General features: G+C 39.0%; 4 protein-coding genes across 9 annotated transcripts; 1 reads left to right on the forward strand and 3 right to left on the reverse strand.

The window, feature by feature from the left end:
• Window position 1: 1 nt before the first annotated feature.
• Window positions 2-9,503, reverse strand: prkag1 (protein kinase, AMP-activated, gamma 1 non-catalytic subunit). Of its 2 annotated transcripts, none has more exons than XM_078248389.1 (13): window positions 9,374-9,503; window positions 7,141-7,192; window positions 6,945-7,045; window positions 5,646-5,727; window positions 5,496-5,554; window positions 5,236-5,281; window positions 5,094-5,148; window positions 4,618-4,744; window positions 3,292-3,457; window positions 3,152-3,189; window positions 2,397-2,543; window positions 1,915-2,014; window positions 2-1,743 (listed from the first exon to the last, which is right to left on the reverse strand). In XM_078248389.1, the coding sequence occupies exons 1-13, from the start codon at window positions 9,380-9,382 to the stop codon at window positions 1,733-1,735; spliced, it is 993 nt and encodes a 330-aa protein (XP_078104515.1). In that variant the 5' UTR covers window positions 9,383-9,503; the 3' UTR covers window positions 2-1,732. The 2 variants fall into 2 exon arrangements, with proteins under 2 accessions (XP_078104515.1, XP_078104516.1); XM_078248390.1 differs by having other exon boundaries at window positions 9,378-9,396.
• A 211-nt stretch (window positions 9,504-9,714) lies between these two features.
• On the reverse strand, window positions 9,715-14,819 carry rhebl1 (Ras homolog, mTORC1 binding like 1). The gene is made up of 8 exons (XM_078248391.1): window positions 14,402-14,819; window positions 13,267-13,338; window positions 13,088-13,155; window positions 12,595-12,677; window positions 12,122-12,178; window positions 11,981-12,028; window positions 11,579-11,660; window positions 9,715-11,478 (listed from the first exon to the last, which is right to left on the reverse strand). Exons 1-8 carry the CDS (start codon window positions 14,451-14,453, stop codon window positions 11,386-11,388), a joined length of 555 nt encoding a protein of 184 aa, XP_078104517.1. The 5' UTR covers window positions 14,454-14,819; the 3' UTR covers window positions 9,715-11,385.
• Window positions 14,820-16,539: 1,720 nt separating this feature from the next.
• LOC144516790 (zinc finger protein Eos-like) lies at window positions 16,540-24,436 on the forward strand. 5 transcript variants are annotated; one of them, XM_078248395.1, is made up of 9 exons: window positions 16,540-16,780; window positions 17,923-17,980; window positions 18,082-18,186; window positions 18,505-18,759; window positions 19,026-19,193; window positions 19,290-19,439; window positions 19,746-19,877; window positions 20,396-20,536; window positions 20,657-24,436. In XM_078248395.1, the coding sequence occupies exons 2-9, from the start codon at window positions 17,941-17,943 to the stop codon at window positions 21,280-21,282; spliced, it is 1,617 nt and encodes a 538-aa protein (XP_078104521.1). In that variant the 5' UTR covers window positions 16,540-16,780; window positions 17,923-17,940; the 3' UTR covers window positions 21,283-24,436. The 5 variants fall into 5 exon arrangements, with proteins under 5 accessions (XP_078104521.1, XP_078104522.1, XP_078104519.1 ...); XM_078248393.1 differs by having other exon boundaries at window positions 16,541-16,780; window positions 20,396-24,436; XM_078248394.1 differs by lacking the exon at window positions 16,540-16,780 and adding an exon at window positions 16,847-17,487 and having other exon boundaries at window positions 20,396-24,436.
• Window positions 24,437-24,491: 55 nt separating this feature from the next.
• Window positions 24,492-26,263, reverse strand: LOC144516791 (small ribosomal subunit protein eS26). The gene is made up of 4 exons (XM_078248398.1): window positions 26,179-26,263; window positions 25,100-25,277; window positions 24,872-25,002; window positions 24,492-24,586 (listed from the first exon to the last, which is right to left on the reverse strand). Exons 1-4 carry the CDS (start codon window positions 26,179-26,181, stop codon window positions 24,551-24,553), a joined length of 348 nt encoding a protein of 115 aa, XP_078104524.1. The 5' UTR covers window positions 26,182-26,263; the 3' UTR covers window positions 24,492-24,550.
• Between the last annotated feature and the right edge of the window lie 24 nt (window positions 26,264-26,287).

The following is a 26,287-nucleotide window of genomic DNA, read 5'->3' on the forward strand; positions in this document are numbered from 1 at the left end:
CTCTCAAAAAAAAAAAAAACTTTATTGCTCATGCTTTCAATCATAATCTCAATGCAGATTACTACAAAAACTGTCAATTTACATACAGTTGTAAGCATTAAATTTCATATATACCAAAACAGAAAGTATGACATTTTCCTGCCCCATCCTCTTTAAGAAAATGGTAAGGAAATGCTGGTTTTGAGTGATTTTGAGTCCCCTAAACACAATGAACAGAAAAAGGTTGTATAAATGCATAAAACTTGATGTTCAGACATGTCATCACTGACTGTAACTGACATCAACATAACACTCCAAAATAGTTAGAAATCCGAAAACAAACAATGCCACAAAAACCATTGGTTTTCAAGTAATGGGCCACTTTTCCAAAAACTGATGAGATTTTGCAGCATTGAAGCAATAAGCAATTCCCTTTAACGCTAATGCCAAAACCCAAAGTGTTAGTAACAAAATAGGCAGAAAAAAAGGTGTCTTTAAAGTAACATGTACAAGCCATTTAGCATTGTGTTATACATGACAACACAGACAAAACATAAAACCCATAAATATCCAGGATACAGCACCATTTATGTAATCTCTTACAGCTGATTCATCAATGCTGTTCTGGACTTCACAAATGAGGTTGTCTCGAGAGCCTAAAGTGCTCTTTCAGGTTTTCTGAATTCTCCGCACACTGGTATCTGTGGTAACTTGATTTAATTGTTGACAAATGTACATTTACATTTTGGAGCAACAGGTCTGAAGTTGAAACCTGCAAAAGCCCTGGCTTCTTAAAAATTGAGTTAGACCATGACCAAGATTTTCAAATAAAACTGACCAGTGCAGACTACTGGCCATCTCCAAGGTATAGTATTTGAATGATAAATTAAGCTAGATCATTTTTTACAATATTCACACAAAAGTAGCATGAAGCTAGTTGTTGTGTATGTACAGTATGTACCACACATACATACAGATAAATACTTCTGTAACCATATGACCATCAATATGCAAATTGGTAGTTAATCAAGGTAAAAAACGATTTAGAAATAAATCCTCCACCTGCATTTAAATAATCAAACTAGCTGGATAACAAAATAATTTAAGCCGGAAAACACCATCCATACTTGTATGTACAAAGAACAGGCCTTAAGCAATTGTCAGGAACATGCCAGAAGAAAAACGCACACCCAACGTTAATCTGAGAAAGTTACATGTTGTTTAAAATGACCCTTACATAGGCTTTATGTGCATCTAGATTTCAGTCTTTTTATAGAAATGAAATGCTGCCAAGAAAAGGCAACACAGGTATATCAGTTTTCCTTTAGCTTGTAACTGATTACATCATTTATACTACTGGAAAAACATTTTTTAATCAAAGCATTAATGGTCCTCCTCTATGTAGTTTAACAAGCACTAAGGTGGGAATGACGCCTTGTCGTCCTGAGAGGCTACAGTTCCTCCTTATAGGTCTCTCTTGGCTCTCTCTCGGCTTGGAATTTGGCTCGATTTACAGGAGCTTCTGTATGTCTTGTGCTACCTACAATTTTATTTTGCTGCGTTGCTAAAGCTTCATATTTCTGCAGCGAGAGAGAGATTGCCATGTGTGGATATAGAAGGTCTGGTTACAGGAGATGGGTGATGATACTGTACCTCAATCTAATGTCTAAATTCCCCTCTCACATGCCTTTTCTTTCTCCCTTTGCTCTGACCTCTTAAAACTGTGTAGCCTTTCCTTGTTTGAGTTCCTTCGTCAAGCTGTGCCTGCGGACAGAAAAATCAAATCATCACTTATTTTACCATGAACATGTTTAGGATGGTATACATAATCACACTGCTTTTAATAGTACTTCCTGTATTTATAACATGATGTTGCTTCTATTAAAAATGTGTCAGTTCCAAAAAATCTTGAGACAGCTACCCAACTGTACTTACCCTCTTCTCCATCAGTCAGCACTAGTGCCTGGAGAATATCTGAAAGGGAGACAATTCCCTTCACCACATCCTGCTCATCCACCACCACCAGCCTGTGCACCTGAAGGACATACAGGAGGACCATCAATGTTACTATTACCTTTTTAAAACAGTATTCATACCATGGCCAGAAGAATGTATAGAGTTACTGTCAGATGCCATCGAACTATACACACACAGCAGCATTGATAACAAGAGACAGAGTAGCTAGGATTCCTTTGAGTTTTTATTTAACGCAAAATTGGAGAAAAGCTGGTTATAGCTTGAGTGTCCCTCGATTTAGGACTTTGATTGAAAAAGAAGAATGAAGTGTGGAGGAACATTTCAGACATTGTTCATCATAGGCTATTCATGTTCATTACACTCTGGACAGTAATAGCCTAAAGCAACAGGGGGCAAACCGGCCACATAGACTGTGACACATAATGACATCCAACTCTCACCTCGGCCTCCACAAGTCTGTTGACGATGGCCTCCAGGGTCTCGTGCCTGTGGCAGGTCAGCACTCCTTCAAAGTACTGAGAGCGGTGCTGCAAGGCTTTGGTCACCGTCACATCCAGGTTGTTGTACGTCTTCTCTGCTGCCAGGTTCTGTATAAACACAGGCCTTCAGGTTAAAATGTTTCATTATCTTACATTGCACATTAAATACAGTTACATTTTTAGCCAGTATAAATGAATATCCCAAGCAAGGCTGGGTAAAATATATCACGCTATATGTCATTATACATCCCAATATTGATATACAGTATATGGTGATACAGTAGATGGCATGGGATAATTATCTTGCTAAAAACAATATTACAAAAAAAATAAACATTTAAAAAAAATTCTACTGTCTTACATTTTATACTGTATGTTGTCATATCGCCAAACTGTACTCTAAATATAAGAGCTGCACTGATTACTCAATTAATCGATCAACAGAAAATTAATTGTCAACTATTTTGATAATACATTAACTGTTTTCAAGCAAAATTTCAAAGGATTTGTTAGTTAAAGCTTCTCAAATGTGATGATTTGATGCTTTTATTAACAATTCATATCTGATTGTTATCTAAATATTTTGGGGGTTTGGACTGTTGGTCAAATAAAGCAATCTGAATGCATCGTCTTGGGCTTTGGGAAATTAAAGCAGGCACTTTCACTATGTGCTTATAAGCAGCAACAAAAAAGGTAAAAGACAGATAACAACTTACTATAACATCAAATTTTGAGTAGATATCCACCACTCGACCTGCAAGAGAGGCAGCCTATCAGTACACAAACTAAATTCAAGAGGTCTCTGGTCACTAAATGCAAAATCAACAAGGATGTTATTTCAACCAGCCCCATATACCTTTGTCATCCACAACGGGGAGCGCCGACACTCGCTGCTCAACAAAAATACCCAGCGCCGTGTACAGCGGTGTGTCTGTGCGGACCACTGCTATGTTCTGGAATGTTCCGATGTTCAGGTCCTCTAAGGTTTGTCTCAAGAATGAGGGTTTTGGCATCTCCGATATCTGAAAACAATAACAAGAGATTGTGCACACTTTATTTAAACTGTAGGAGAACGGATGTCTTTGTAAAAGAGTTTTTATAATTTACCATGTTCCTTAACTGTAGACAACAGTCTTTACTCCAGGGTTCCTACACATTTTCCATTTCAAAATTCCACACTTTTCCATACTTATATTTCCAGACTATGTGGATGTCACCGTGCAAACAATAACTTAATTATTTAAATAAATTATTTGAAAATCCAACTGTTAACGCATGGCATATCATAGTATTAAGTACAGGCCAAAATTTCTGCAGCACCCCTGTGGGTAGGTAGACTACTATAGCTCATACAAATCAATATAAACCAAACCCAGACGTGTTCAATGCACAGAATTTCATTCAAACAGCAATGAACCGTGCAATTTAACTGTTACCATTAGGGGTTGAAATTAGTCAAACATGACATAACATAAAACTGTTCACTATGAACCCTATTCAAGAAACTAAAAATAAAGTAAAATGAGCTGACCACTTTGTCGTAAGAAACTAAAAATAAAGTCAAATAATTACATATATTAAAATAATGCATTTTTAAACTTAACGCATAACATATATTTAACATAAAATATTTAATCACAAACGTTCAGTGTCTCTGTTTTTCTCTCCTTCTGCCATAGGCATACCCTATCACTTAAATACATGAGGCACAACACACATGCGCAGACACACACAGTTACAGTTTACTCTACAGAACCTGCTATGACATTAGTAGTGAATTGAAGAGCTACGCAAAAAACACCCTTTGCTAAAACAGCATAGGCTTCCCCAAATCGAGTTGTGCTACGTCTTTTGTCTCGCTGAAAATGCAAATCTCCCTGGTCTAGGCATTTTGGCGGAACTTTATATTTTAGAGAACAACGTATGATAGAAAGTCTGGAAACACAAATATTTCTCCATACCCTCGTTTCTTTTTTCCATACTTATACAGACCTGGAAATTACTAAAATCAAATTCCATACTTCTCCAGGTTTTCCATACCGCGTAGGAACCCTGTTACTCTGTACTAGACGTCTGCCACGTTATTAACAGAATCAAACACTGCAAATAATTTAAAGTATTCAATGTAGTAGTAGTAGTAGTAGTAGTAGTAGTAGTGAGGAGAGAAAACATGAGGGCTTACAAAAAGCTTCAGGAACTTGAGAATCCTCTTGTGTGTGAGAATATAGAGTGTGTTCCCAGTCAGGGGGTCGATTACAGGCAGTCTGTGGATCTTATTCTTCAGCAGTGATGATACTGCATCATACAAACTGTGACAGAGAAGTTTAATTTTATTAATAGCTTAATAAAAAAAAGTGAAAGGATGGTATCTTGGCAAGAAAGGTAATAACTTCAAGTGTTAAGTGAAGCATTTGTCTGATAAATACTATGTTTACAAACATAATCGTAATTGTATTTCCTCATCGACATTTGCTGGGAATGGGCCAACTTTAAAGAGTTACTGCCACAGTATAAACCATCAGATGCCCCATAGTTGTATGTCCCAGCATGCAACATTTGCGTCGTCAGAAAAGTGAAGTTTGACACCAACAAGAAAATGTAGATGCCTGGAAGTACTACTGTCAAACCAAGCATAAATAAAAAATAAACAAAACTCACCTTGCATTGGGAGGTATGCTAACCAAGGGCTTAAAAGAGTCTTGAAGGTACAACTCTATTACAAACAAGAACAGACAATAAAGTCAAAACCTTCAAGAGTCAGTGAAAAAAAGCACATTACATATTAATTAAACTTTCTCACCTCTCCATGTTTCAATTTTGTGTTCTTCCAACTCATATATCTGAACCTAAAAGATAACAAAAGAGAAAGGGTTAACCTATTTAAGAGGAACTAAGAAAGAAATCCAGACAAGCTCAATACAAATGGAAAAGGAGCATGGGCACATTCAGCAACATATTAGTTAAATAAGAAATAAGCCTGAAGTTCAACTTTAAGATTTCATTTTTTACACCTTATCTTACAGTTAAAGGACTAGAACCATTTGGTGTCCACCATCTTACCAATGGAGATTTGTAGTAGCGATGTAGGATGTTAATAAAGTCTGTGATGGTCAACATACCTGTGAAGATGCATGAGGAGAATCAAGTCAGTCCTTTATTTAATTTTGTTTTACACAGAGTAAAAGTGTGCCAAATGAAAATTGCCCTTACCAACAAAGCACTGCTTCTTGCTGTCCCACAGGGGCGCCGCTCTTACCCCATTTGAAACAAGAGCAAAAAACGCCTTCTTGACCTGTAAAATTAAATCATTCCCAACGTCTCAGTCTAAGTTAGCTAATCAGAGCAGGTTTTTCCCTACTATAATAAGGCTTTGGATTCTGACGGTATGATAACCTTCAGCAAAAATATCACGGTTTCACGGTATTGCAATTAAATTATTTTTTCCATTGAACACAATGTATTTCATTTTTAAACACTGCGCACTGGCAAAGAGACGGATTACTAAACTTTCTCTCCTTGACCACTCATAAAAAAAACAGCTCATACCTTTGGAACGGTATTACGGAACATTTTTGTGGTTTTGAAACTGTGACTTTTTCAAACCACGGTATACTTTGAAAACGGTAACCGGCCCATGCCTACACCCAAGCTATTTTGAGCACCACCTAAGCCAAATGAATGTAAAATCAATGTGAGCATCAAAACTAACCTAAAGACTTTTCTCAGATCTAATGATTGTCCCCAGTGGACTTCTTTAACAAGTTTTGTCTTTATTATCACTATTATTTATTATTTTTTTATGGATTATCTGCCCTAACTTTTCCAACGTTTTAGACACATATGGTAATAATATAGTCCAAAATGATGTGACATTTTTTTCAAATTGAAAAAGGTAACATTTTCTTGAGGGAGGATCCCTATACCCATCACCAAATAAGCACCTAAGGCGTCTGGTATACTCGCCGCAGCCGACCTGTCGCACGCAAATGTGATGTCATGGGAGCACCGTAACTTTTTATACTCGGTGGTCACTGGTTGCCGTCTTCTCCTGAACAGAGGTGTTGCTAATGAGGAAAGGCTACCGACTTTGCTATTTCTACTGACTAGAAGAAGAAGAAAAAGGTAAACAATGGCAGAAGTGGCAGCAGCACTGACGTCAATGTTTCGATTTGATTTTGATTCGATGACCTACTTCGTCGGATCAAGCCTTTCATTCACCATAAAATAACTCATCATAACATCATCAGTAAGTTTACAAGAGAGACTTGCAGTCACTCTGAGAGTCCTGGCATCTGGTTGCCCTCGAACTCGTCCATGCTTCCGGTTTCTGCTTTGTCGTGTGCCGCTCAAAATTATGGTGCGCCAGTGAGATCTACGTAATTTTGACGTCACAGTGGCGTGCGACAGGTCGGCTGCGGCGACTGTAAAAAGGCCTTAAGTATCCCACAAACCTTGGGAAAACACTGCAGAGACATATTCAATTTACTTTATGTAAAGCTTTTGTTTTACCTGAAGTGATGTATCAAACACAACCAGTTTGGAGCTGGTAGGTACGAGGTCATAACACCGGTGGGACTTCATAAACCTGTTGTACACATTGTGCTCTGGGTCTGAAGGAATAAGAGAGACTATTAATGACACTTGTTCGATGTTTTTAAACGTCACCGTTTCTCAGTTTGGTCTCATGAGATTATGCGTAATTTACCCTCTATGACTGGGTCATTTTTGCCCTCAAGATCATCAATAGTCACTGGAATCTGAAATAAAAAGATAAAGGTCAATAAATGTCAGTTTGTGTAGGCGACCTTGTGAAAATATAAGCTCTGTTGACAAAAGCCTGCATAACATGGCTAAATAATCCCCAGCCTAGCTAATCATTGATCCCATCAGTGTTATTATAGGTAGAAGCACTTACTGGCCCACCAAGTGAGACTATAGGCGGTTAGGTACAACCCTTCACATGGTTAGTGTATGTATAACGTTATTATAGAGGGTTTTCACGGCGCGTCATCAGACCCGAAGTCGCCATGTTGGAGGTACTCCGCATCACAACAAAGCACAGGCACTGGAGTAGATCCCGAACGGCGTTAAGGAAAATGGTTAATTATTGCCGTGTTTTAGGTTGTACCAATAGGTCAGACCGAGAAAAACATTTGGAATATTATCGACTTCCAAAAGTTATTAAAAACCAGGGAGAGGAATGCCAGAAGTTATCAGAGGAAAGGAGGCGCTTGTGGTTGGCAAAGCTCAACCAGGATCTACGAGGGAAAACTCTGTCTTGTTTGGTCTTTGAAATGAAAAAAAAAAAACTATTGAGAGTCACTTGGCTACACCTTGAGTATCACAATGATATCATACAGTTAAGGTTACGTTAATTAAAAACGTTATTGCATTACTTAATTTGGCCTTCACAACACAACGGTCGTTAATGACTTGGTACTGCGTCTCCCTCACCCATCCACACACCATCTGGTTATAGGCCTCCAAACTTTTGTAGGATTTAAGGTATTCCGCTGTGTATGGGCTCGGCGAGAAAAACAGGTAGTTGACTATATCGGTATATGCAACGGAAGGAAGAATCACCGGGTCGCCATGGAGCCAAGAAGAGGGAGCCAACTTGTAGGGATCTGCACCGCCAGTAAACTGTAATTTCTCAAAATATCGCGCCTTTTTTTGTGGTCCAAGTCCTTCCATGCCTTTGCATCTTGGACACGTTTTGATGAGCTTTTCTGTTGTTTAGACATAAAGTATTAAAGTATCCAAAGTGCACAATACTCCATTATTCCATTCAGTTGTTTACACCGAGTGCCTCCAATATGGCCGCGCATCTAGGTTACCACCCAGAACATGACGTCGGTGAAAACCCTCTATTAGGTTAATTGTATGATGGTTTGGGATATGTTTCAGTAAAGTTAAGTGGTTAATGTATGAATGTGTAGATATGCATGCATGCTAATGCCAGATTTAACGGTACACGTAATAGAGTTGTTGCCAGGGTGTAATCCGGCAGGGTTTCAAACATACGGCCTGCGAGTTTGTTTGTGGGTTTGTGAACACATGCTGAACATGCAGAAATCGTGTGCCATAACAAGCGACTAGCTTTTGGCAACATCAGCCTGACAAGAAACTATCTGTCCACTTGAGATTAAATTGGAGTCCCCATGAACTAAAATGAGTTTGACACCCCTGGTGTAACGTTAGGGTATTCATAAATGTCTCACCAACAGGTCCACTACATATTAGGACAGACAAAAAAAACACTCATTGCTTCATTGATAATGACTTCAATTGTGGGATGTAACCATAGACTGTATGGATGTAACTAACTAATAGCTGTTATACACTGAGGTCAGCTAGTTAAACATAAAAAAATCTATAGGATAGCTAAGCTTAACGTTAGCTAATTCTATAGTTTATTCAGCTGTTATAAAGATTATTTTGACACAGCTGCTATAATTGAACGGTGCCCGGTTGCCAAACCGACAGACAGTAGCATCGCTGTTGAAGTTATGTGCAGGCTGAATAACGCAAACGTTACTTTTAACACAATAGTAATAACGTTAACTTAGCTAAGCATTATCAGTAAGCTAGCGTCACTGTCTGTTGACATTAACGAACCAGTCGAGGTGACTTTCCATGTCAGCTCTGGCTTTTGCGTCGGCTACCCTGGTGAAGCATTATATGACATAACGTTACTGTCTTGTTTAAGTAACTAGCTATAGTAACTGTACACCGATACCGGGGCTGAAACCAGTAAAAAAAAATATGTGCCAAGTAAACGTTACTAACAAGTGCGCTAGCCTCAGAACTAGTTACTCTGCCAAAAATGAGCTAACGTTAGTTAGCTGTTACCGTTAGCATGCTTCGGAAAGTCACGTTAGTTAACTTTGTTAGAAAGCTGACGATCTATACACGCTCAAGTTAGCTACATAACTTACACACTCCATATTCCTTTCGCCGTATCACCTTCCTTTGACCAGGTTCGTTTATAACACAGGATGTTGCAAAACCCTACAGGTCTTCCGCTACAACTTGCATTGAGCAACCTGAATGGCTGTTGAGTCGAAACCGTAGTGCATATAGTGTTAACGCACCACAATTTCATGTCAAATGTAGATGATGCTGTGTATACCTACATACCTTAAGTGACGTTACAGTATAGCCCTGTTGTTGTAGTACATCAACCTATGTATTCTCACTGTAAACTGTGCAGTAATATACCTTTTGCTACGTTTAGCTACCTAAATAATTCAGCCAAAAGCATTACAATGACACATGAAATGAGTAACAGATTTATTTATATACAAAACTGTTTACAGCAAGATTTCGGAATTAATATTAAACCACATGGGGATACTGGTGTTCAGGTGCACAACACCACCTGCAACATAGTATCAATTCAACAGATGGGAAGAAAAAAAAAACACTTCAAGAGCACCTTGAGTTATGAAGGGAAGCAGATGGGGAAGTTTGAGGAACTGTAAGGCACAAGACACAGCATCCCCAGCTTCTGGTCAACCATCATCAATCAATCAATCAATCAATCAATCAACTACTTACTCAGCAAAGCACTTGATAACAAAGTTATAATTACCCACTACAGGTACAACATGAGGATTATGTGTGTGTGTGTGTGTGTGTGGGGAGGGGGGGGGGTCTTTGTAAGGCTACAGGATCTAAGAAAACCAAGTCATTTGGGATCTCAAGCGTCTTGACAGTAAACATGCAAGTCCACAATATGCAATATAAATTAAATGCATGTCATCCTGGACTGGTTTGGCTTGCATGAACCATCAAATCAAAACCATGAGCTCAAAAATTACTTAGCTAACTCTGTAGCCTTTAGCCACTTAAATAGTCTTACGCAGTGTTAAAATTGCAACTCAAGAATGTTCATAATTATAACGCAGTTATAAGAATATATTCTACTTAGGATATTGAAGGCAGAGCAAAACTGCACCACTCAAAATATAACCAATATCATCAAACCAATTTCTAAGATTCTATTATAGTGTATAAAAAGGCCATAGCTGGTAAATACCTAAAATCTATCCCAATCTATACTAAATTTCTCTGAGGGTTGTCCAAAAGATAACATCTTTATTACAGTCAATAAGGAGAAATTAAACTGTAGAAACAATCAGAGGACTAATCTGCTTAGCAGAAGAGCTTAAAATGTGAGTTGGTAGAGATACAAAAAGAAGACACAGTTCAAGATTTCATTGGTGACAGGTAGCCGAAAATGAGTTGATAAAAATTACAGTGAGAACTGTGAAACCAATGAAATTTCTTATGTGAAATCTGATTCCAGGGTGTTCAAGGAAATCCACCATTTGTGAGATACTGACATTTTAACACCACATTTAAAGCAATGTGAACTGTGACTCTCCATCACTGTAAAAAAAACAAACAAAAAAAAAAACTGTTGAAATAATACCAGTCCTTAAAAACGTTATTAACCAGCCCTACCTGTACATTAACTTAACTACTCAAGAAATATTAGACATAAGCCAATGATGTCTCAATCATCAGATTTACAAGTAGTTATTACCATAATACGTTCACGAAAACATTTTATGCAATAATTGGGACCAATGTTTGGCAATATTATTTTGTTTTCTGGGCATTTGGTTGAACTCAAAGTCAAGATTTTGCCCAGTTATAGATTACATTTCATTCAATATTTAAAGAAAGTGTTCACCGACGGTGCTTCTTTGTCTAAAACAAAGATTGGTCTTGCTCTGAGAAAATTCTCCCTGTGGTTACAATTAGTTGGATGGTTTATCAAATGTCTGGCAGTTGCCTTGCTAAGTAAATCAATCTGGTATCACAATGGAGCAGAAAAGTTCAACTGCAGTGTCTTGGTGTCGGTGAGGTCACGGTTGGCAAGCTGGTGAAGTTGTGCCTTCTGTCTTCAGCAATTGAGCTTACTGATGTCCTGGATACAATTTTACATCACAGCGCACTTCTTCTCCTCTGGGGGTGCATTTCCATCAGCTTTCTCCATCTCCAAAATGATCCGCTTGAAAACCTCCACAGCTGTCTGCATTGCAAGAATATTGTCATCAGAGTTTGAATCTGTGTCAGAATTAGTATGTGGTATGCATCGATGAGCTGGTGTTCAAAGAGATACCCATCATTACCTCATTCTCCTTGGCTGAGGACTCCATGAATGCAGCACCCCAGGAATCAGCAAGTTTCTTTCCCTCCTCTGGCTTGATAACCCTGTGAAAAAAATAAAATGGAAGATTCACTTACTAAAAACAGAAGACACCTTTTGTATTTGTACTTGGCTACACAGGCATTCCATGTTTATGTTTATCAATTTACTGTTGGTTTTGCTCTTTTCAGGGGATTTGTTGACACTAACAACAATACAGAATATAATTCTACTTATCCTTTAACTTCTTAACGCTTGTAATTAAAAATGTATTTAATGTTGAATTATACTGAGTGTTCAAGACCAAAAAGCCTGACAGTATTATCTGTGTTATTTTTAACCTGACAGTAACAGTTTATATTCAAGATTCAATCATCTTAATTACCTTTCCATGTGGAGATCTTTTTTGTTCCCTACAAGAACAGTTGGGACCCTAAAAAGAAAAAAAAAACCTTGGTTGGAAAAGTGATCTTAAAAAATAAAAAAATATTGAAGTGTGGAATTTTAAAGATCCAACTGAACTTACTGAATCTTCCCAACCATGTCTAGCAGCTTGTCGTGTAGAACCTGCACAACTTCAAAACTGAACAGAGACAGAGTAGTCAGTATGCAACTCTAACTGTATGTTACTTACTTACTATGATAATACATAATGCCAGTTCAAAGAACCCTATACTTTGGCATATTAAAGCAATGGGCAAACAGGCACCCGATGAAGTTGAAAACACCACCAAAAAAATCAACTACTCAAAAATTGAACATTATAAACCTAGTTATACGGCAATTGTATGATATTTAGATTAAAAGGCTGGTATACACAACAGTAGGTTTAACTCTTGTAAATCTTTGTGGTTTAGGATTAATGTATCAAGAACGGTAAAGTCTGTATGTTAGAACACAATGCTAGCGTTATAGTGTTGTTTACGTAATATATAATGTTTTTAGACTTAACAGTGTGCCTCATTATTCATACAGATATGAAAACAACCATCCACTCACCTTTTATTGGAAGTCACTGAATAGACAAGGACATACCCATGGATGTCCATTGAGTGGGATTGGTGAAAAATGGAGTACTCATCCTGCAGACAGAGGGGAGGTATTATAATCCCATTGGGTAAGACTGTTACCAAACATAATACATTATTAAAATGGAGTCAGACATACAAGACTATAGCTTCTAAAATAACTGGCACCTGTCAACTGAATAGACTTGTCAATCTGACAATAGAGTACATGTCATAATACCAGCCTAAGTTAGCAAAGTTAAAGCTAAGTTACATGGGCGATGAGGCAAGGTAGATAACGCAGACTTGTGGCATTAACTGGCTGACTAATGCTAAACTGGACATTCAAGTGTCTCTACGATGTCTTGCTTAACACTAGCACAACAAATCAACATTTAAACCTAGAGATTAACAGATCAGAGGTGTTGATTTAAAAACAAAAGTTTAGTGCCTGTGTAAGATATGGTGGTAGATGATCAACTTACTTGTCCAGCTGTATCAACCAGCTGAAGATTGAAGTCTTGACCATTCACGCTGACCAATTTGTTAAAGGCTGGGGAGAGGAATGGACCAGTTTTACAAAACATTTCTTTACATTACGCCAAATCCATTGTGACTTTCTTTTGCTGCAATATCTTATAAACAATCTAATATTGACACATACTGTTTTCGATGGTGGGGTCATAGGAGTCAACAAACTGTCCTTCCACAAACTGTATTGTAAGAGATGACTTTCCTGTGCAGGGCAAAGAAACATAACATGGTTGTTTTACTACAATTTTAACACAATGTTAAGCCATTACCAAAGATGGAGCGCCTCTGTTTCATTTAGATAGGCTCCCACATTTTGATAGCTGTGATTTTGGTGTAGTGAAATCTGTGAGCTGTCAGATCAGAGCGAATCAATTAGATGATATCGACCAAAGGACCGACACATATTGTCAGGCAAAGTGATATAGTGCTCTTCAGATACACTACAGATTTTGCTACCAAAGCCATCAAAATGTGTGATCCTCTGTGCATCTATGGGATTGTTTTGTTTCTTTACAGCTTAAATCTGTGACCTTATCTAAATTCTATGGAGGCACAATTTGTGGTAATGGCTGCTATCTAAATAATAAAACATCTGATAAAGTATATAAACGTTTGCAATGGCCATACAGCTGAACGTTTTGGTTAATACAGCTAACACAGAATCTGATTGGTCATATATTTAGGGCAACACAAGTACATTTAATAATATAAACGGCTGGTATTAACTTGGTAGGACGTCGAATATGGTTACATGCTGACTTCCTTTGATTGGGGACATTTATTAATCGATTGATTTGATTAATGGATATAGAAGACAAAAAATAATCCATGGGATAAAATGTAAAGTGTAAAGACTTTTTTCCAACATAGTCCCCGATGTAATAAAAAAATAAAACGGACCGAAAAACAGATATAACCCAGAAACCCCTGACATTAACTAACGTTACATACTTTTGTTAGACTTGCTAGACTTTAAGAGTTTCGACACACAGCACTTGGCTCTAAACCAGGATGTCACCGGCTGAGCTAACTTTGTTTTCACAGAACACGTTACAACTGGTAACAGATGGCTATACAACATGGTAACGTTGATTTTAGTGTGGTTTAGTAATCAACTGCTCAGCAAACACACGAAGCACAAAGAAACATAAACACAGGTGATCTAGCGTCACTGGTGTTCGTCAGATACACTTAAGAGGAAAACAAAGCGTTAGCCTGTTAGCTGACTAACATTAGCTGTGCACGAGCTCGTGTGCTTTACTCACCTACAGACCTGTAACCTATAACAGCAATCTTTCGATGTTTTGGTTGAGGCATTTTGGTGAAATCGTTGTTCAATAGGTTTTAATAATGTAACGTTAGTAACTTACGCCACCTAGGTTTACTATCGAAACAAACTTTTATCGCCACATTCGTATCACATCACGTGACAACAACAAACTTTTCGGAGCTGCTGCTTGAGCTCTCTGCTGGGCCTCGAGCTGGAAGTTCAGAGTTTAAGTAACGTTACTTATCTCAAAAAAATATATATTTTTCTGTATCTGATATTGTTATCGATATCGACCGATAGTTTGAAACGATGAAATGTTCGTTCCAATTGAAATTGGAATTTAAAAAAAAAAAAAGGCTCGCTCAACGCGGTTACGATTCGCAAGTCAAACTGACGGAAACTGTCATTGTGTAAGCACACCGTCGTAAAACCAGTGAATACGTCATAACTGACATTGACAATTTGTACAGCAGAGGTCACCCTTTGAGCGCTTCTTAATACATCCATGTTTGTGCGTCCCAGTTAGCCAGCATGTTTCTGATATCCAGTCTTTTTAGACTTTTCCAGACTGGCCTTCCGTAAAAAAAATACAGTCCACAAGTGCAGTTTTTCAGAATAGAACAATATGGCAGAGGTTTGTACATGTATGTTAAGAACCTAGACATATCTTATTGTGCCGCCATGTAATATATATATATATATATATATATATATATATATATATATATATATATATATATATATATATATTTATTTATTTATTTATTTTTAAATCTTTTTTGATAATTAAAGGTAAATAGAAAGAAGAGCATACTTATTTGTGTTCTGTTTTTGTGTATCTGTTTAAGTAAAGTATCTCACATGTTAGTTCTCTTTCTTCATCATTTTTCTCACTTGCACTGTCTTGTTCTCTCTCTGCTTAAAATCAGATACTCTATTAAAATCATTCTAGACTTGGAATGAAATCATGGGGAATGGGGTTTCTTTAGCCAAATCAAGTGAATAAAATAACACCAAGGAATACAAATGTATCAGTGAATGGAAATTCTCCACTTTCTGTTTCGTTTCTGTTTCCAATATCCCATATCTCATTCCATTTTACTCATTAAATTTGTGCTATTCTGTTGGATAAACTTGTCACTTTTACACACTATCCTAATTTTTATATATGTATATAGTGCTTTCTTCTATTTGTATTTAGGCCTATACATCCAATCTTATCCCACATCCTATTGTCATTTAATCTTATTTTATCTTTATATGACTAGTGCTCTTATTGCAATTAGTGCTTTGATGGCCAAGGGTGGCCTTGACCAACTGCCACTTTGCTAGTTTGAAAGCCATGATGTCTCGCTCTCGTGGGTGGGCCAAATTCTCTGGGCGGGCAAAGCAGAGAAAGGGGGGGTAATCTTGCTTCTTATGACCTCATAAGGAGCAAGATTCCAGATCGGCCCATCTGAGCTTTCATTTTCTCAAAGGCAGAGCAGGATACCCAGGGCTCGGTATACTATCGCCATTTCCAGCCACTGGGGGACCATAGGCAGGCTGGGGGAACGCATAATAAAAGGGGTTCTGTTATTCCATGTTTTGTGGTATGGAAATATATAATTTTGGGATCAACACTCTTATTATTTTATTGGGACTGATACAATGACACAGTGCTTCATTTTGAAGATAAAGTCACAGAAACAGTTATTTAAACACTGAATGGAGGTGGATGGCTGTTGAGTTCCTCTTGATGCAGTGTAAAGACTCTTTTGTGACATCCTGCATATAGCATATATGTGAACTAAGGGTAGGCTAATATGTCGCAAATTTTTCCCACCAACCTTGTCACCTAAGAAAGTGGCTCTTATTATAGTTTTGTTAAGGCCACTCATTGCTGTTGGTTGGTTAGCAGCTAGATTTGGGATCTAACCGTAAATTGTTTTTCTCTTAATACATCCATGAGGTAAACGCTGCCGGGAGATGAGTATTCCCCTTAATTTTACGGTATATGATATTCCCAGGAGGGCGAAGGTATGTCCCGCCCTACTCTGCCTTGCTCTGTCTCTAATTGGCTTACCTTGACATTCTTATCCTAACCCTATGCAATCCCACTCCTCTTGCCTAAACCTTACCAGAGTGATAGAGAAAGACATATCTCTATGGCTCTGAACCTTACCAAAGAATTTCTAAGGTAACGTAGACCGGCTTTGACCTTACCAACCCAATCAGAGCAGTACCAGCCAATCAGAGGAAAAGTAGGGCGGGTCATGCCTTCCTCCATGCCTTCGCCATCCTAGGAAAAAAGAATTGGCTATCAGAAATGCTGCCGTCAACAGGCAGATGAAAATACAGAATTACCTTACTGGAACGGTCCTGGCAGGGACAGGTAATGTAACAGTTACCGGGAGAACCGGCCAACTTTAAAAGTATTTTTTTTATTTTTATAATTGACCTTCTCCGCTGTGTTGTGTTTTAAAAGTCATCTTTTTAGGCTTCAGGGAGAGCAAGCTAGCTAGCTAACCACTAGCTGGCTAGCCATAGCATTTGGGGGGGAGTGGGTGCCATAGCAACCGTTTAGGAAACATTGACTGTGGTGGCTAGCTAGCTAAGATACTTCAGGCTAACGTTGGTTTGTTGTGCTAGCGATAAACAAGACGTCGTAGAGACTTCAATGTCCAATTTAGCGTCAGCCAGCCAGTTAATGTCACAAGTCAGCATTATCTAGCTACTTCGCGTCATCGCAGTAACTTTGCGCCATGCTTTTTAGTAAGCTGTGGATGATGGCAGACTGTTGTAACCCTAGACATTATGTTGAGTTTAGCTAACTTGGCTAGGAGTGATTTCCATGGCATGCAGTAAGCTAACGTTAGCCACCAAGGCCGACCCGTTAACTTAGGCTACCTGAACCGTTATGTAAACTTCAAAGTAAAGGCTCTCTCTATCTCGATTACAATCTGGATGTCAGAATGATGTGTCTCAGATGAGTCTAACGTCAGATTAGTTTAACATTAGCTAAGTTACCTTATTAATGTTGTCATGGGTCAACCTAAGCTAATTGTAACTGAGTCAATCAGCTGATCTGTGGCTGCTAAGGTTAGTGTTGGCGCTAACTTAGCTGCTTGTTAACTATTTTCTGGTATGATTACTTAACCTACAGCTAATACCATCAGCTAATCTTCAGCACATGTGTTGTTAGCTTTAGGAGCTAACGTTACATTGCACCGACAAGTTGACTATAGTTAGCTGACATTCACGCTAGCTTTCAGTGTTTTATTTTTGGGTCATTAAAAGTGTGTGATATAACATGTTCGTATTCTTATCCCGAACTGAATCTGAATTATGTCTTAAGCGATAACGTTACCAATTTAACTTGACGTGCATCAGGGGTTTTCATTTCATGTGATGTCAAATTGGACCCATCTGTACCTGTAACTACTGTATGTGATGTTGTGTTGTGTTTGAATGAATTGGGGCCTTAGTGAATGTGTTAAAGAGAAAATTCAGTTTCTGACACAACTGTCATTTTAGTATTCAGCCTGAACTAGTATGGATGTTGATGACTGCAATGGCCGGTCTTGCATATCAGGTAGGACTGTTTTTTCTTTTCATCACAGATATACTTACCTTCAATGGTTGGCATGTTGTTCAAATGACAGATCTTGCTTTTTCTGTCCATTTTGGTCGCAGCCAGTGGAGACTCTTCAATGGAAAGAGAGTTTTCTGGGGCCCTTGGAGGTCCAACAGTGAGCACCCCTAACAGCAAGGAGACCTCCCCTAGTCGCTCCCTCAGTGGTCAGTGAGTAAATATGTGTGAATCCCACAAAACAAAATGAGATTCTTAATTATTACACAAATCACTTATTTGTTTAGCTCCCAATATATAATGGGACAAATCATAGTAATATATAATCTTAATGTCAAATGTTTACAAAGCTTGTGCAAAGGTGTACACACAATTTCATGATTATTTTATTATTCAGATTACGCAATACACTTAATCAATCTGAGATTTAGTTACTGAGGCATTCCTACTTTTATCAGAGAAGTAATGGCATGTAAGCCTATGCATACTTTTTCTCATTCTTTATGTCTGCTATTGTGCCTCTGTAGCCAACTCCATTAAAGTGGAGCTGTACAGTGATGAAGACCCAGGTCGCAGTACTGAAGATGAAAGAGGGGAGCGGGTAGACGAAGGATGTGTAGAGCAAGGATCTGAAGCTGTCGGAGGCTACAGGGAGCTCACCAATCCTGAAACCATGCAAGCTGGAGCCACCAGACTGCCTAATGGAAAGCTCAAGTGTGACATCTGTGGAATGATCTGCATTGGGCCTAATGTTCTCATGGTGCACAAACGCAGCCATACAGGTGACTGATCAGTTTAGTTCAGATAAGTCATCTCTGTGAAAAAACATCCATTCAGTTTGCTTTTTGGGCAAGAGATTAGGTTAGATACAGACTATATCTTGGGTTTTGGTATAAGAGAAAATTGTCAGTGCCACACATTCTCTTAAAATCACCTTTTTTTGTGTCACCAATCTGTTCATACAAGTGATTCTTGCATGAGGCCCAATGCAGCAGACACTATAGATGTAATTAAACAATTTGGGTTGACAGGCTTGATCTATCCCCAGGTGAGCGACCATTCCAGTGTAATCAGTGTGGCGCCTCCTTTACTCAAAAGGGTAACCTGCTCCGCCACATCAAGCTGCACTCAGGGGAGAAGCCCTTTAAATGTCCGTTCTGCAGCTATGCCTGTCGAAGACGAGATGCGCTCACTGGCCACCTTCGCACTCATGCAGGTAGGACAGATTCAAGCCTGATCATTGTTTTATTTTTCTTATGATCGTATACAATGATGTGACAATAATAATGCTATCTTCCCACTTTGTCCCCAGTCTCCTCTCCAACTGTAGGAAAGCCGTATAAGTGCAGTTATTGTGGCCGTAGTTACAAGCAGCAGAGCACCCTGGAGGAGCACCGTGAGCGCTGCCACAGCTACTTACAGAGTCTGGAGTCACAGCAGCCATCCAGTGCACAGAATCCAGGTACAGTTCTATGGCATGCATGGAGAAGCAGTGTCAGGAGTAAACAAATTTTCTCTGATAAGACAGTAACCAACATCACTATATGGTGTCGTAAATATCAATTTCCAAAGGGATTTTAGTGGCATTTAGTGTAGAAATGTAGTCTACCTCCTTAACAAGGTAATGCACACAACCCTTCACTTATTTTCTGTCCAAACGTTGAAAACAAGCATACAACTTAAACATTTGGGATAAATGCTGTCTAGGTAGTAAGACCCCCAAAGAAAAAAAAGAAATAATGTTACAATTTGTTTGTACTCTGTGCAGGAGAGGAGATGAGAGAGCTAGAGTTTATACCAGACTCTCTACTGCAACCCTCCTCAGACAAGATGGCATTTATTGATCGGCTCACCAACAGCATCACCAAACGCAAGAGATCCACACCACAAAAATTTGTAGGTGAGCATTTGGTCTCCGTGTGGACAGGTTGAGGAAACTGAAAGCGGCATTACAGTAATTGGGTGAATTGGATACCTCATACAATAGTACTGATCTTATTGTGCAAGTGATGAAACCACGGGCTTTTGCAATTTTCCATAGATTCCAAACAAATGTCAAAGTGAATTTAGGAACTTCTGTGCTGTGTTTTGGGGTTTATTGATTACAGTTGCACGTAGTTGGTGCAGGAGAGCTGTGATCTATACAACGGTGAATACAGGATCAGGACAACAGTATAATTAAATGGTTACCAAGTGAACAGTGATAAACCTTATTGTCATAAACCTTAATATACACAAAAGCACCATCATTGTTGTCCTGCAACTCAACTTGTCCTGAACTCAATCATCATAACCTCCAACCTAATTATCCAAATAACTTGGGCAAGCTGCTTGCCCATGTATTATTTGTCTTCAGTTTTGACATCTTCCACAGACTTTCATAGTACACTATCATAAGATTGTGTTTCTTTATTGCAGGACAGAAGAACATACGCCTTAACCTTGCAGATGCACCTTATGAGTTCACCGCTGGTTTGGATAAAGATGGAGAGATGAACGCAGGGGACCTTGAAACCCCGCACTTTACTGGTCTGGGAGGAGAATACGCAGGTGTAGCAGGTAATGGAGGAGGAGGGGTGACAGACACACTGAGGCCTCTACGCCTTCCCACCACTCACCCTTCATGTTTATCAGAACTCAGGCCGATCCACAGCTCCATTCACACCTCTGTCGCTCTAGGCCCGAGGCTGGATTGTACAGGGACTGGAGCTGGGCTGGGAGCTGCGGCTGTAGGGGGGAGGGAGGCAGCAGAGGGCCACGAAGACCTGCCTACTGGTCGCAGTCACGCACCCTCACCTAACAATGGTTGCCAGGACTCTACAGACACAGAGAGCATGCCAGATGAGCCTTGCAACAGTACCGCACCGACTCCGACCCTGCACAGTAACAACGGCCATCATCTTCAACACTCCAACAACCACCACCCAGCGTCTCATCCCGTTGCACCCCACAGGAGTCGGGACAGACGTAGTCCCAGCCACGCCAAAGACAGGGAGGTGGAAAGAGAGGATGGAGGCCACTCAGCCCTTCCACCTCCTGTTCTCGCGCTAACTCCAAGCTCACCCACAGCGCCCTCCTCCACCTCCAGGGAGGCGTTTCGGGTTGTAGACGGGGAAGGGCGAGCTGTGCGCTCTTTCCGTTGCGAGCACTGCCGTGTGCTTTTCCTGGACCATGTCATGTTTACCATCCACATGGGCTGCCACGGTTTTCGCCAGCCTTTTGAGTGTAACATCTGTGGCCACCGCAGTCAGGACCGCTATGAATTTTCTTCACACATCGTCCGCGGGGAGCACATCCTTGACTGAGGATGAAGGGTGGTCAACCTGCTTCATCTAGAGCTATTTTTACACTGAGACAAGGACCTGGCTGGGTTTGGTCTGCACACAAATTAAATGAGATGCCAATGACATGAAATTTACATGTGTGTGTGTGTATATGTATATATATATATGTATATATATATATATATATATTTAAAACAGGCACTGGTACATTTAGCATGTACCAGCATTAATGGCAAGCTCATATGTGTGTTTTCTAAAATTAGTATAGTGGTCCTTATTTTTAATGCACTTTGAACAAGTAATCAATTTTAAAATGCACTTTTAATTCAGTGTATTCTAGATTAAGGTTAAGAGCTAATGCACTTTTTCATCCGCAGACGTGCCTTGCTCCAAAATTCAGGATTCAAACCTGATGCACAAATTACAGTAGACAAATCTGACTTTTGTGCATAACCTGAAAACTGTCCCTTCCTGTGCACTTTAACTTTAAGAGATAACAGTTTTTTTCCAACTTGAGGTTGATTCTGTAATAGATTGCTTTATTATGAGAAGTGCAGACCAAACTCAAAAACCAGGTCCAAGTCAAATAGATGTGTTTGAGGGGTTGTCCTTGAATTAGAAATGCACTTTTGTTTTTAACGTGTGTGTGTACGTGAGAGAGAGGGTGAGTGAACGTGACAGACCCTGTGTTTTATGGAAGTAAATTCAATACGTAAAGTGGAAAATGAAGGCCTGTGTGAATGCCGTGTGGCTCGGTGTATAAAATGTTTTTTTTTTTTTCTTTTCTATGACTGCTTTTGTTGCACTGATACCTGCCAGAATACTATGATATATATTAAACTATTTTATGGAATACATTAATGACCTGCACATTTCTCTCAATGTGAGGAAAACTGCTGAAATGTTTTTTCTCACTAGGAAAGGAGACTGAGTATCACTGCCACAATTTTAGAGATTTCTGAAGAGAGTTAGGGTCTTAACAAGTTGACATTTCCCCTTTCATAGCTACATCAGACTGCAAACCAACACTAATCTATTTATATTTGAAAATGATTTTGGTGTTATCTCATTGTATTGTGCCTTTCTTCACCCTGATCACACCTTGTTGACCAGACTGAAGGACATGTGCGACCAACTGTCATATCTTGAATCAGATCATTGTGGGTGATGTTAGAGATCACGAGTTACAAAATAATTTACTTACTCAAGTTGTTTTCCAGACACAAGTCTCTGGCTTATAGCTTTGCACAATATTTGTATTCTCCTATTCAACAAAAGTTGGGTTGATTTTCATTAATGTTTTGGCAAATAACCAATTCTGCTAATTTATCAAAGACTAAATGTGCATATGGCATTTCGCACATGCTGCTGTGTCATGAATGAGTGGAGTGGCAGCTTACTACTGTCCTCATAGGTTGAATCCCGAAAAAGGTGTTTATTTAAAAATGAGTTCTGTCGGTTGTGATAATATATCCTGTCTTGGTAATATGGTGCAGGAATGTATGATAAGAGCAATGTGTCAGAAGAACACTGTCAGCTCTTGATTCTGTCTTCATCTGTGACATGATAAAACAATTGAGAGTTGTTGTAGAAACTTGTTTATATTTGACTTTACACAATGTAAGCACAATAATTGTACTGTTAAGCAGGCTAACTTGTTCAGTCTACATTACAGAATGGGGCACAAAATCAATACCTAATGTGTTGATAAACAGGACATTTGGTTAAACCAAAGAACCACTACTTCCTACTGTTGCTCTGTCAGTAAAACCTTGTAGAGGTTTGTTTTTTTCCAGGAGTTATCTCCACTTAGTTTTGCAGAAGACATTTAGAAAAGTAATTCGGGGGTATCCCTTCCAAAATAAATATTGTAAAAGAATTGTTACAATTTCTTAATTGGAGCTGCATTTGTTCAGATTGATGGGTTAGAAAGCTGGTGTTGGTGCACATCACTGAGATTTAAGACAAAGTCACTTGTAGACAACGCACTCTGGTGATCTTCTTACCAGTACAGAAACTCAAAGGTGTGGTTTCATTTAATCAAATTATCTCAAAAGAATAGATGTTAGGTCATGCTGGGACAGAATTTTTGTAATCAAACGCATCACCAAAGCTTGTTTCCCTGTAACCTAATCTAGAAAACATTGACATTGTGACTTTAAATGATTCAACACCAAAGTTGTCATTCAACTCCAATTGTCATGCCAGTTTGCATGGGCAAAAAGTGCTTTAACCAACTGAATACATCTTACTTCACTTTGTAGCCTATATTCTGATTTAGGTAACAGCTTGTATACACAAAGGCCCAGTTGTGGTTCTTCACGTGTTGGTGTGATTTCTGTGTAGACTTTACAATTGTGCCTTTGGCTTGAGGTCTTTTGTGCATTTTGTTATCTCTCAACAGCGAAAACACACATTTGAAGTGTAAAGCTTGATTTGCCAATCAGAAAAGGCTCCACATTATGTCATCTTTCAAAAATTGTATAAAACCACCAGTAATCAGTGACCGTGGCCTGACTCAAGTTCATTTTTACAGGTTCAACACATCAACCATAAAAAAAGGACTTCTGCTAGGAGCCAAAGAACTAACTAGAGATACAATGTGTAAAACTCCCTGTAGACGTGAACCCTCAGCCATTTTGTTGACCTCAAGTGTGACAAATATTGTACAAAAAAAAGTTACTGACTTTGCTAAATCCTCTGAAGTATTTGCATTTTCAATTTGAACATTCTGCATCAAAGAGAGCAAACTCACCCTTTTACAGGCTAAAGGTTTGGATGTAGATATTTTTATTTATATGTTCAACACTAGACTGTGCTTCTAAACCTGATGCATGCGATACCAATGATTTTTGCTCCTCAACCTACACCCTCTCAGTTTTAAACATAAGGACAACCAAATAAACTGTCTACTCTAATTTAAGACTACACTTCAGAAAACTTCCGTTTTGTGTTATTTTGTGTTCAAATGTTTTTCTTCTTGCACTGTTTCCTTCAGTTTTACTATCTTTGTTACCCTTCCCATACTGCTAATGGTCCAATATTGCTTTAAATAACTGCAGAGCCTTTTAAATATGTATCATATTGTAATAATGCATTTGTGTAATTCAATCTTAAACTACTGTAAGTTTTGTACTGTAAGAAAGTCTATTCCAAATAAAATACTTGACAGGCCTGTCTTTCCAAAAACTATACAATTAATGGTTAGTTGGAATAACGAATTTCACATATTCAAGTTTGTAAAGACTTGAATTTATTCTTCAGGTGTACAGCATCTTCAAATTCTGCTTTACATAGGCTTTGGAGGGGCTCTTGGTGCACCGGCCTGTAAAAATGAAAATAAAATTTAGATTATCTGATAGACCCTGCTCACTGTGGACAATGTGACATCAAATGAATTAACATTAATGGTTGTGTTGCATTCAGGTGTGCTAGTTCCAACAGCTGAACTACAGACTCATCTGAAGGTGACAAAACTACCATCAATGTCATTAGACCTGTGCTTTTCCAGCTATGACTAGACAAATTATCCACTGTGAAATAGACTTTGTAAAACTTCAATGAACTGATCTGACAGTTAAAAGGGCAAAGTGCAGTAGAGGGTACTTACAGCGGGCCTGAATCTGGGTGGTGGGGTGCGGTCTTTCCTGGCCTCACAAGAGCGGTTCCTCACCACCTTACTGTGGATAGCACAGCTGACACAGTAGTGCAGCTTCACATAGAGTTTGGGCAAAACATAAGCTGCAGATTGAACACAAATGGAGAAAGGTTCAGATGAGGCCAAGCCACCAGGGTCAGAAGACAACTTATGACATGAAAAACAAGCACATGCACTTACAGTCAAAGACACTGGCCTCTGAGATGTCTCTCACGGCTGCCGCCTCCACGATATTCCTGATGACAAACTTCTTGATGGCCTTGTCCTTGGGGACACAGCGTGCACAATTGGTGCAGCGGATGGGCTGCACATGGCCACGGCCCTTCTTGGCACGACCGTTATTCCTCCTTTTCTTGGTCTGCAAAACAAATGTCAGTTAGAAAGAGATACAAAATTACAGACAGACAACTAATTTGTTTGGTACATAAAGTGTCAGCAGCACTGTCAACAACTGCCAAGTACCGAAAACTGGCATCAATATAAGACGTGATTAGGCAAAGTTGTTGGTTGGCTGCTTGGGTTTAGACAATAATAGACAGTTCAAACAATACCAGCCCTCCTAACAGTCCTTAATACTGGCAACTGAGCAAATCACCGAAATAGTTGCATTATATTTCAATTATCCCACGGGCTTTGATAAGAGTACTTCAATATTAATTTAGTCAAGAAAACTCAAGGATATCAAAAGACATACCCCTACACTTCAGTACAATTCGCCATGCCAATACAAAATAACAGACAGCATTCTCAGTAGAGTTATTAGGAGTGACTAACGTTACTAGCTAGCTACGTTATCCATTAGCTTCTGCATCTTGTAAACCTAATACAAGGGATGTTCAAATGCATGTGGTAGCTGCGGTGTCTCATTGCAACACATAAGAAATATGAGTTAAAGCCGCCCGTCTTATTTCACTGACGCCTTAGTATATACCATCGTGAAAAACTAAGATATAATGAACCCACATTGCTTCGTTGTGTTTCTCCGCACAGTTACATTAACATTATCCTTCGCTAGCTAACTTAGCTAGCTAACGTTAGTTCACAAGAACACATGCACAAAACGGTTAGCGTGCTAACAGTTAGCATTAGGCCCAGACTAATTTTTTAATATATTCGAGTGACATCTAAGGACTATTCCCCACGTTGTGGTTTAGCTATTTGAATAAAATACCTAATACGAGATAATAATGTGTTATTATTCGAATAAAATAACAGTTAATTCTGTTTTTGCCACACGGGCACCACTGCAACACACTCACCATCTTGCACGGGAAGCTGGAAAGAGGACCGGAAAAGGTTGTACCGCGAGAAGTAGTACCAACCGCTCCGCCCTCGAAATATTTTTTGAAAGAAATATTTTCTTACTTT

Source organism: Sander vitreus, chromosome 4 (genome assembly GCF_031162955.1).
Source record: "Sander vitreus isolate 19-12246 chromosome 4, sanVit1, whole genome shotgun sequence".
In the NCBI taxonomy this organism is placed as follows: domain Eukaryota; kingdom Metazoa; phylum Chordata; class Actinopteri; order Perciformes; family Percidae; genus Sander; species Sander vitreus.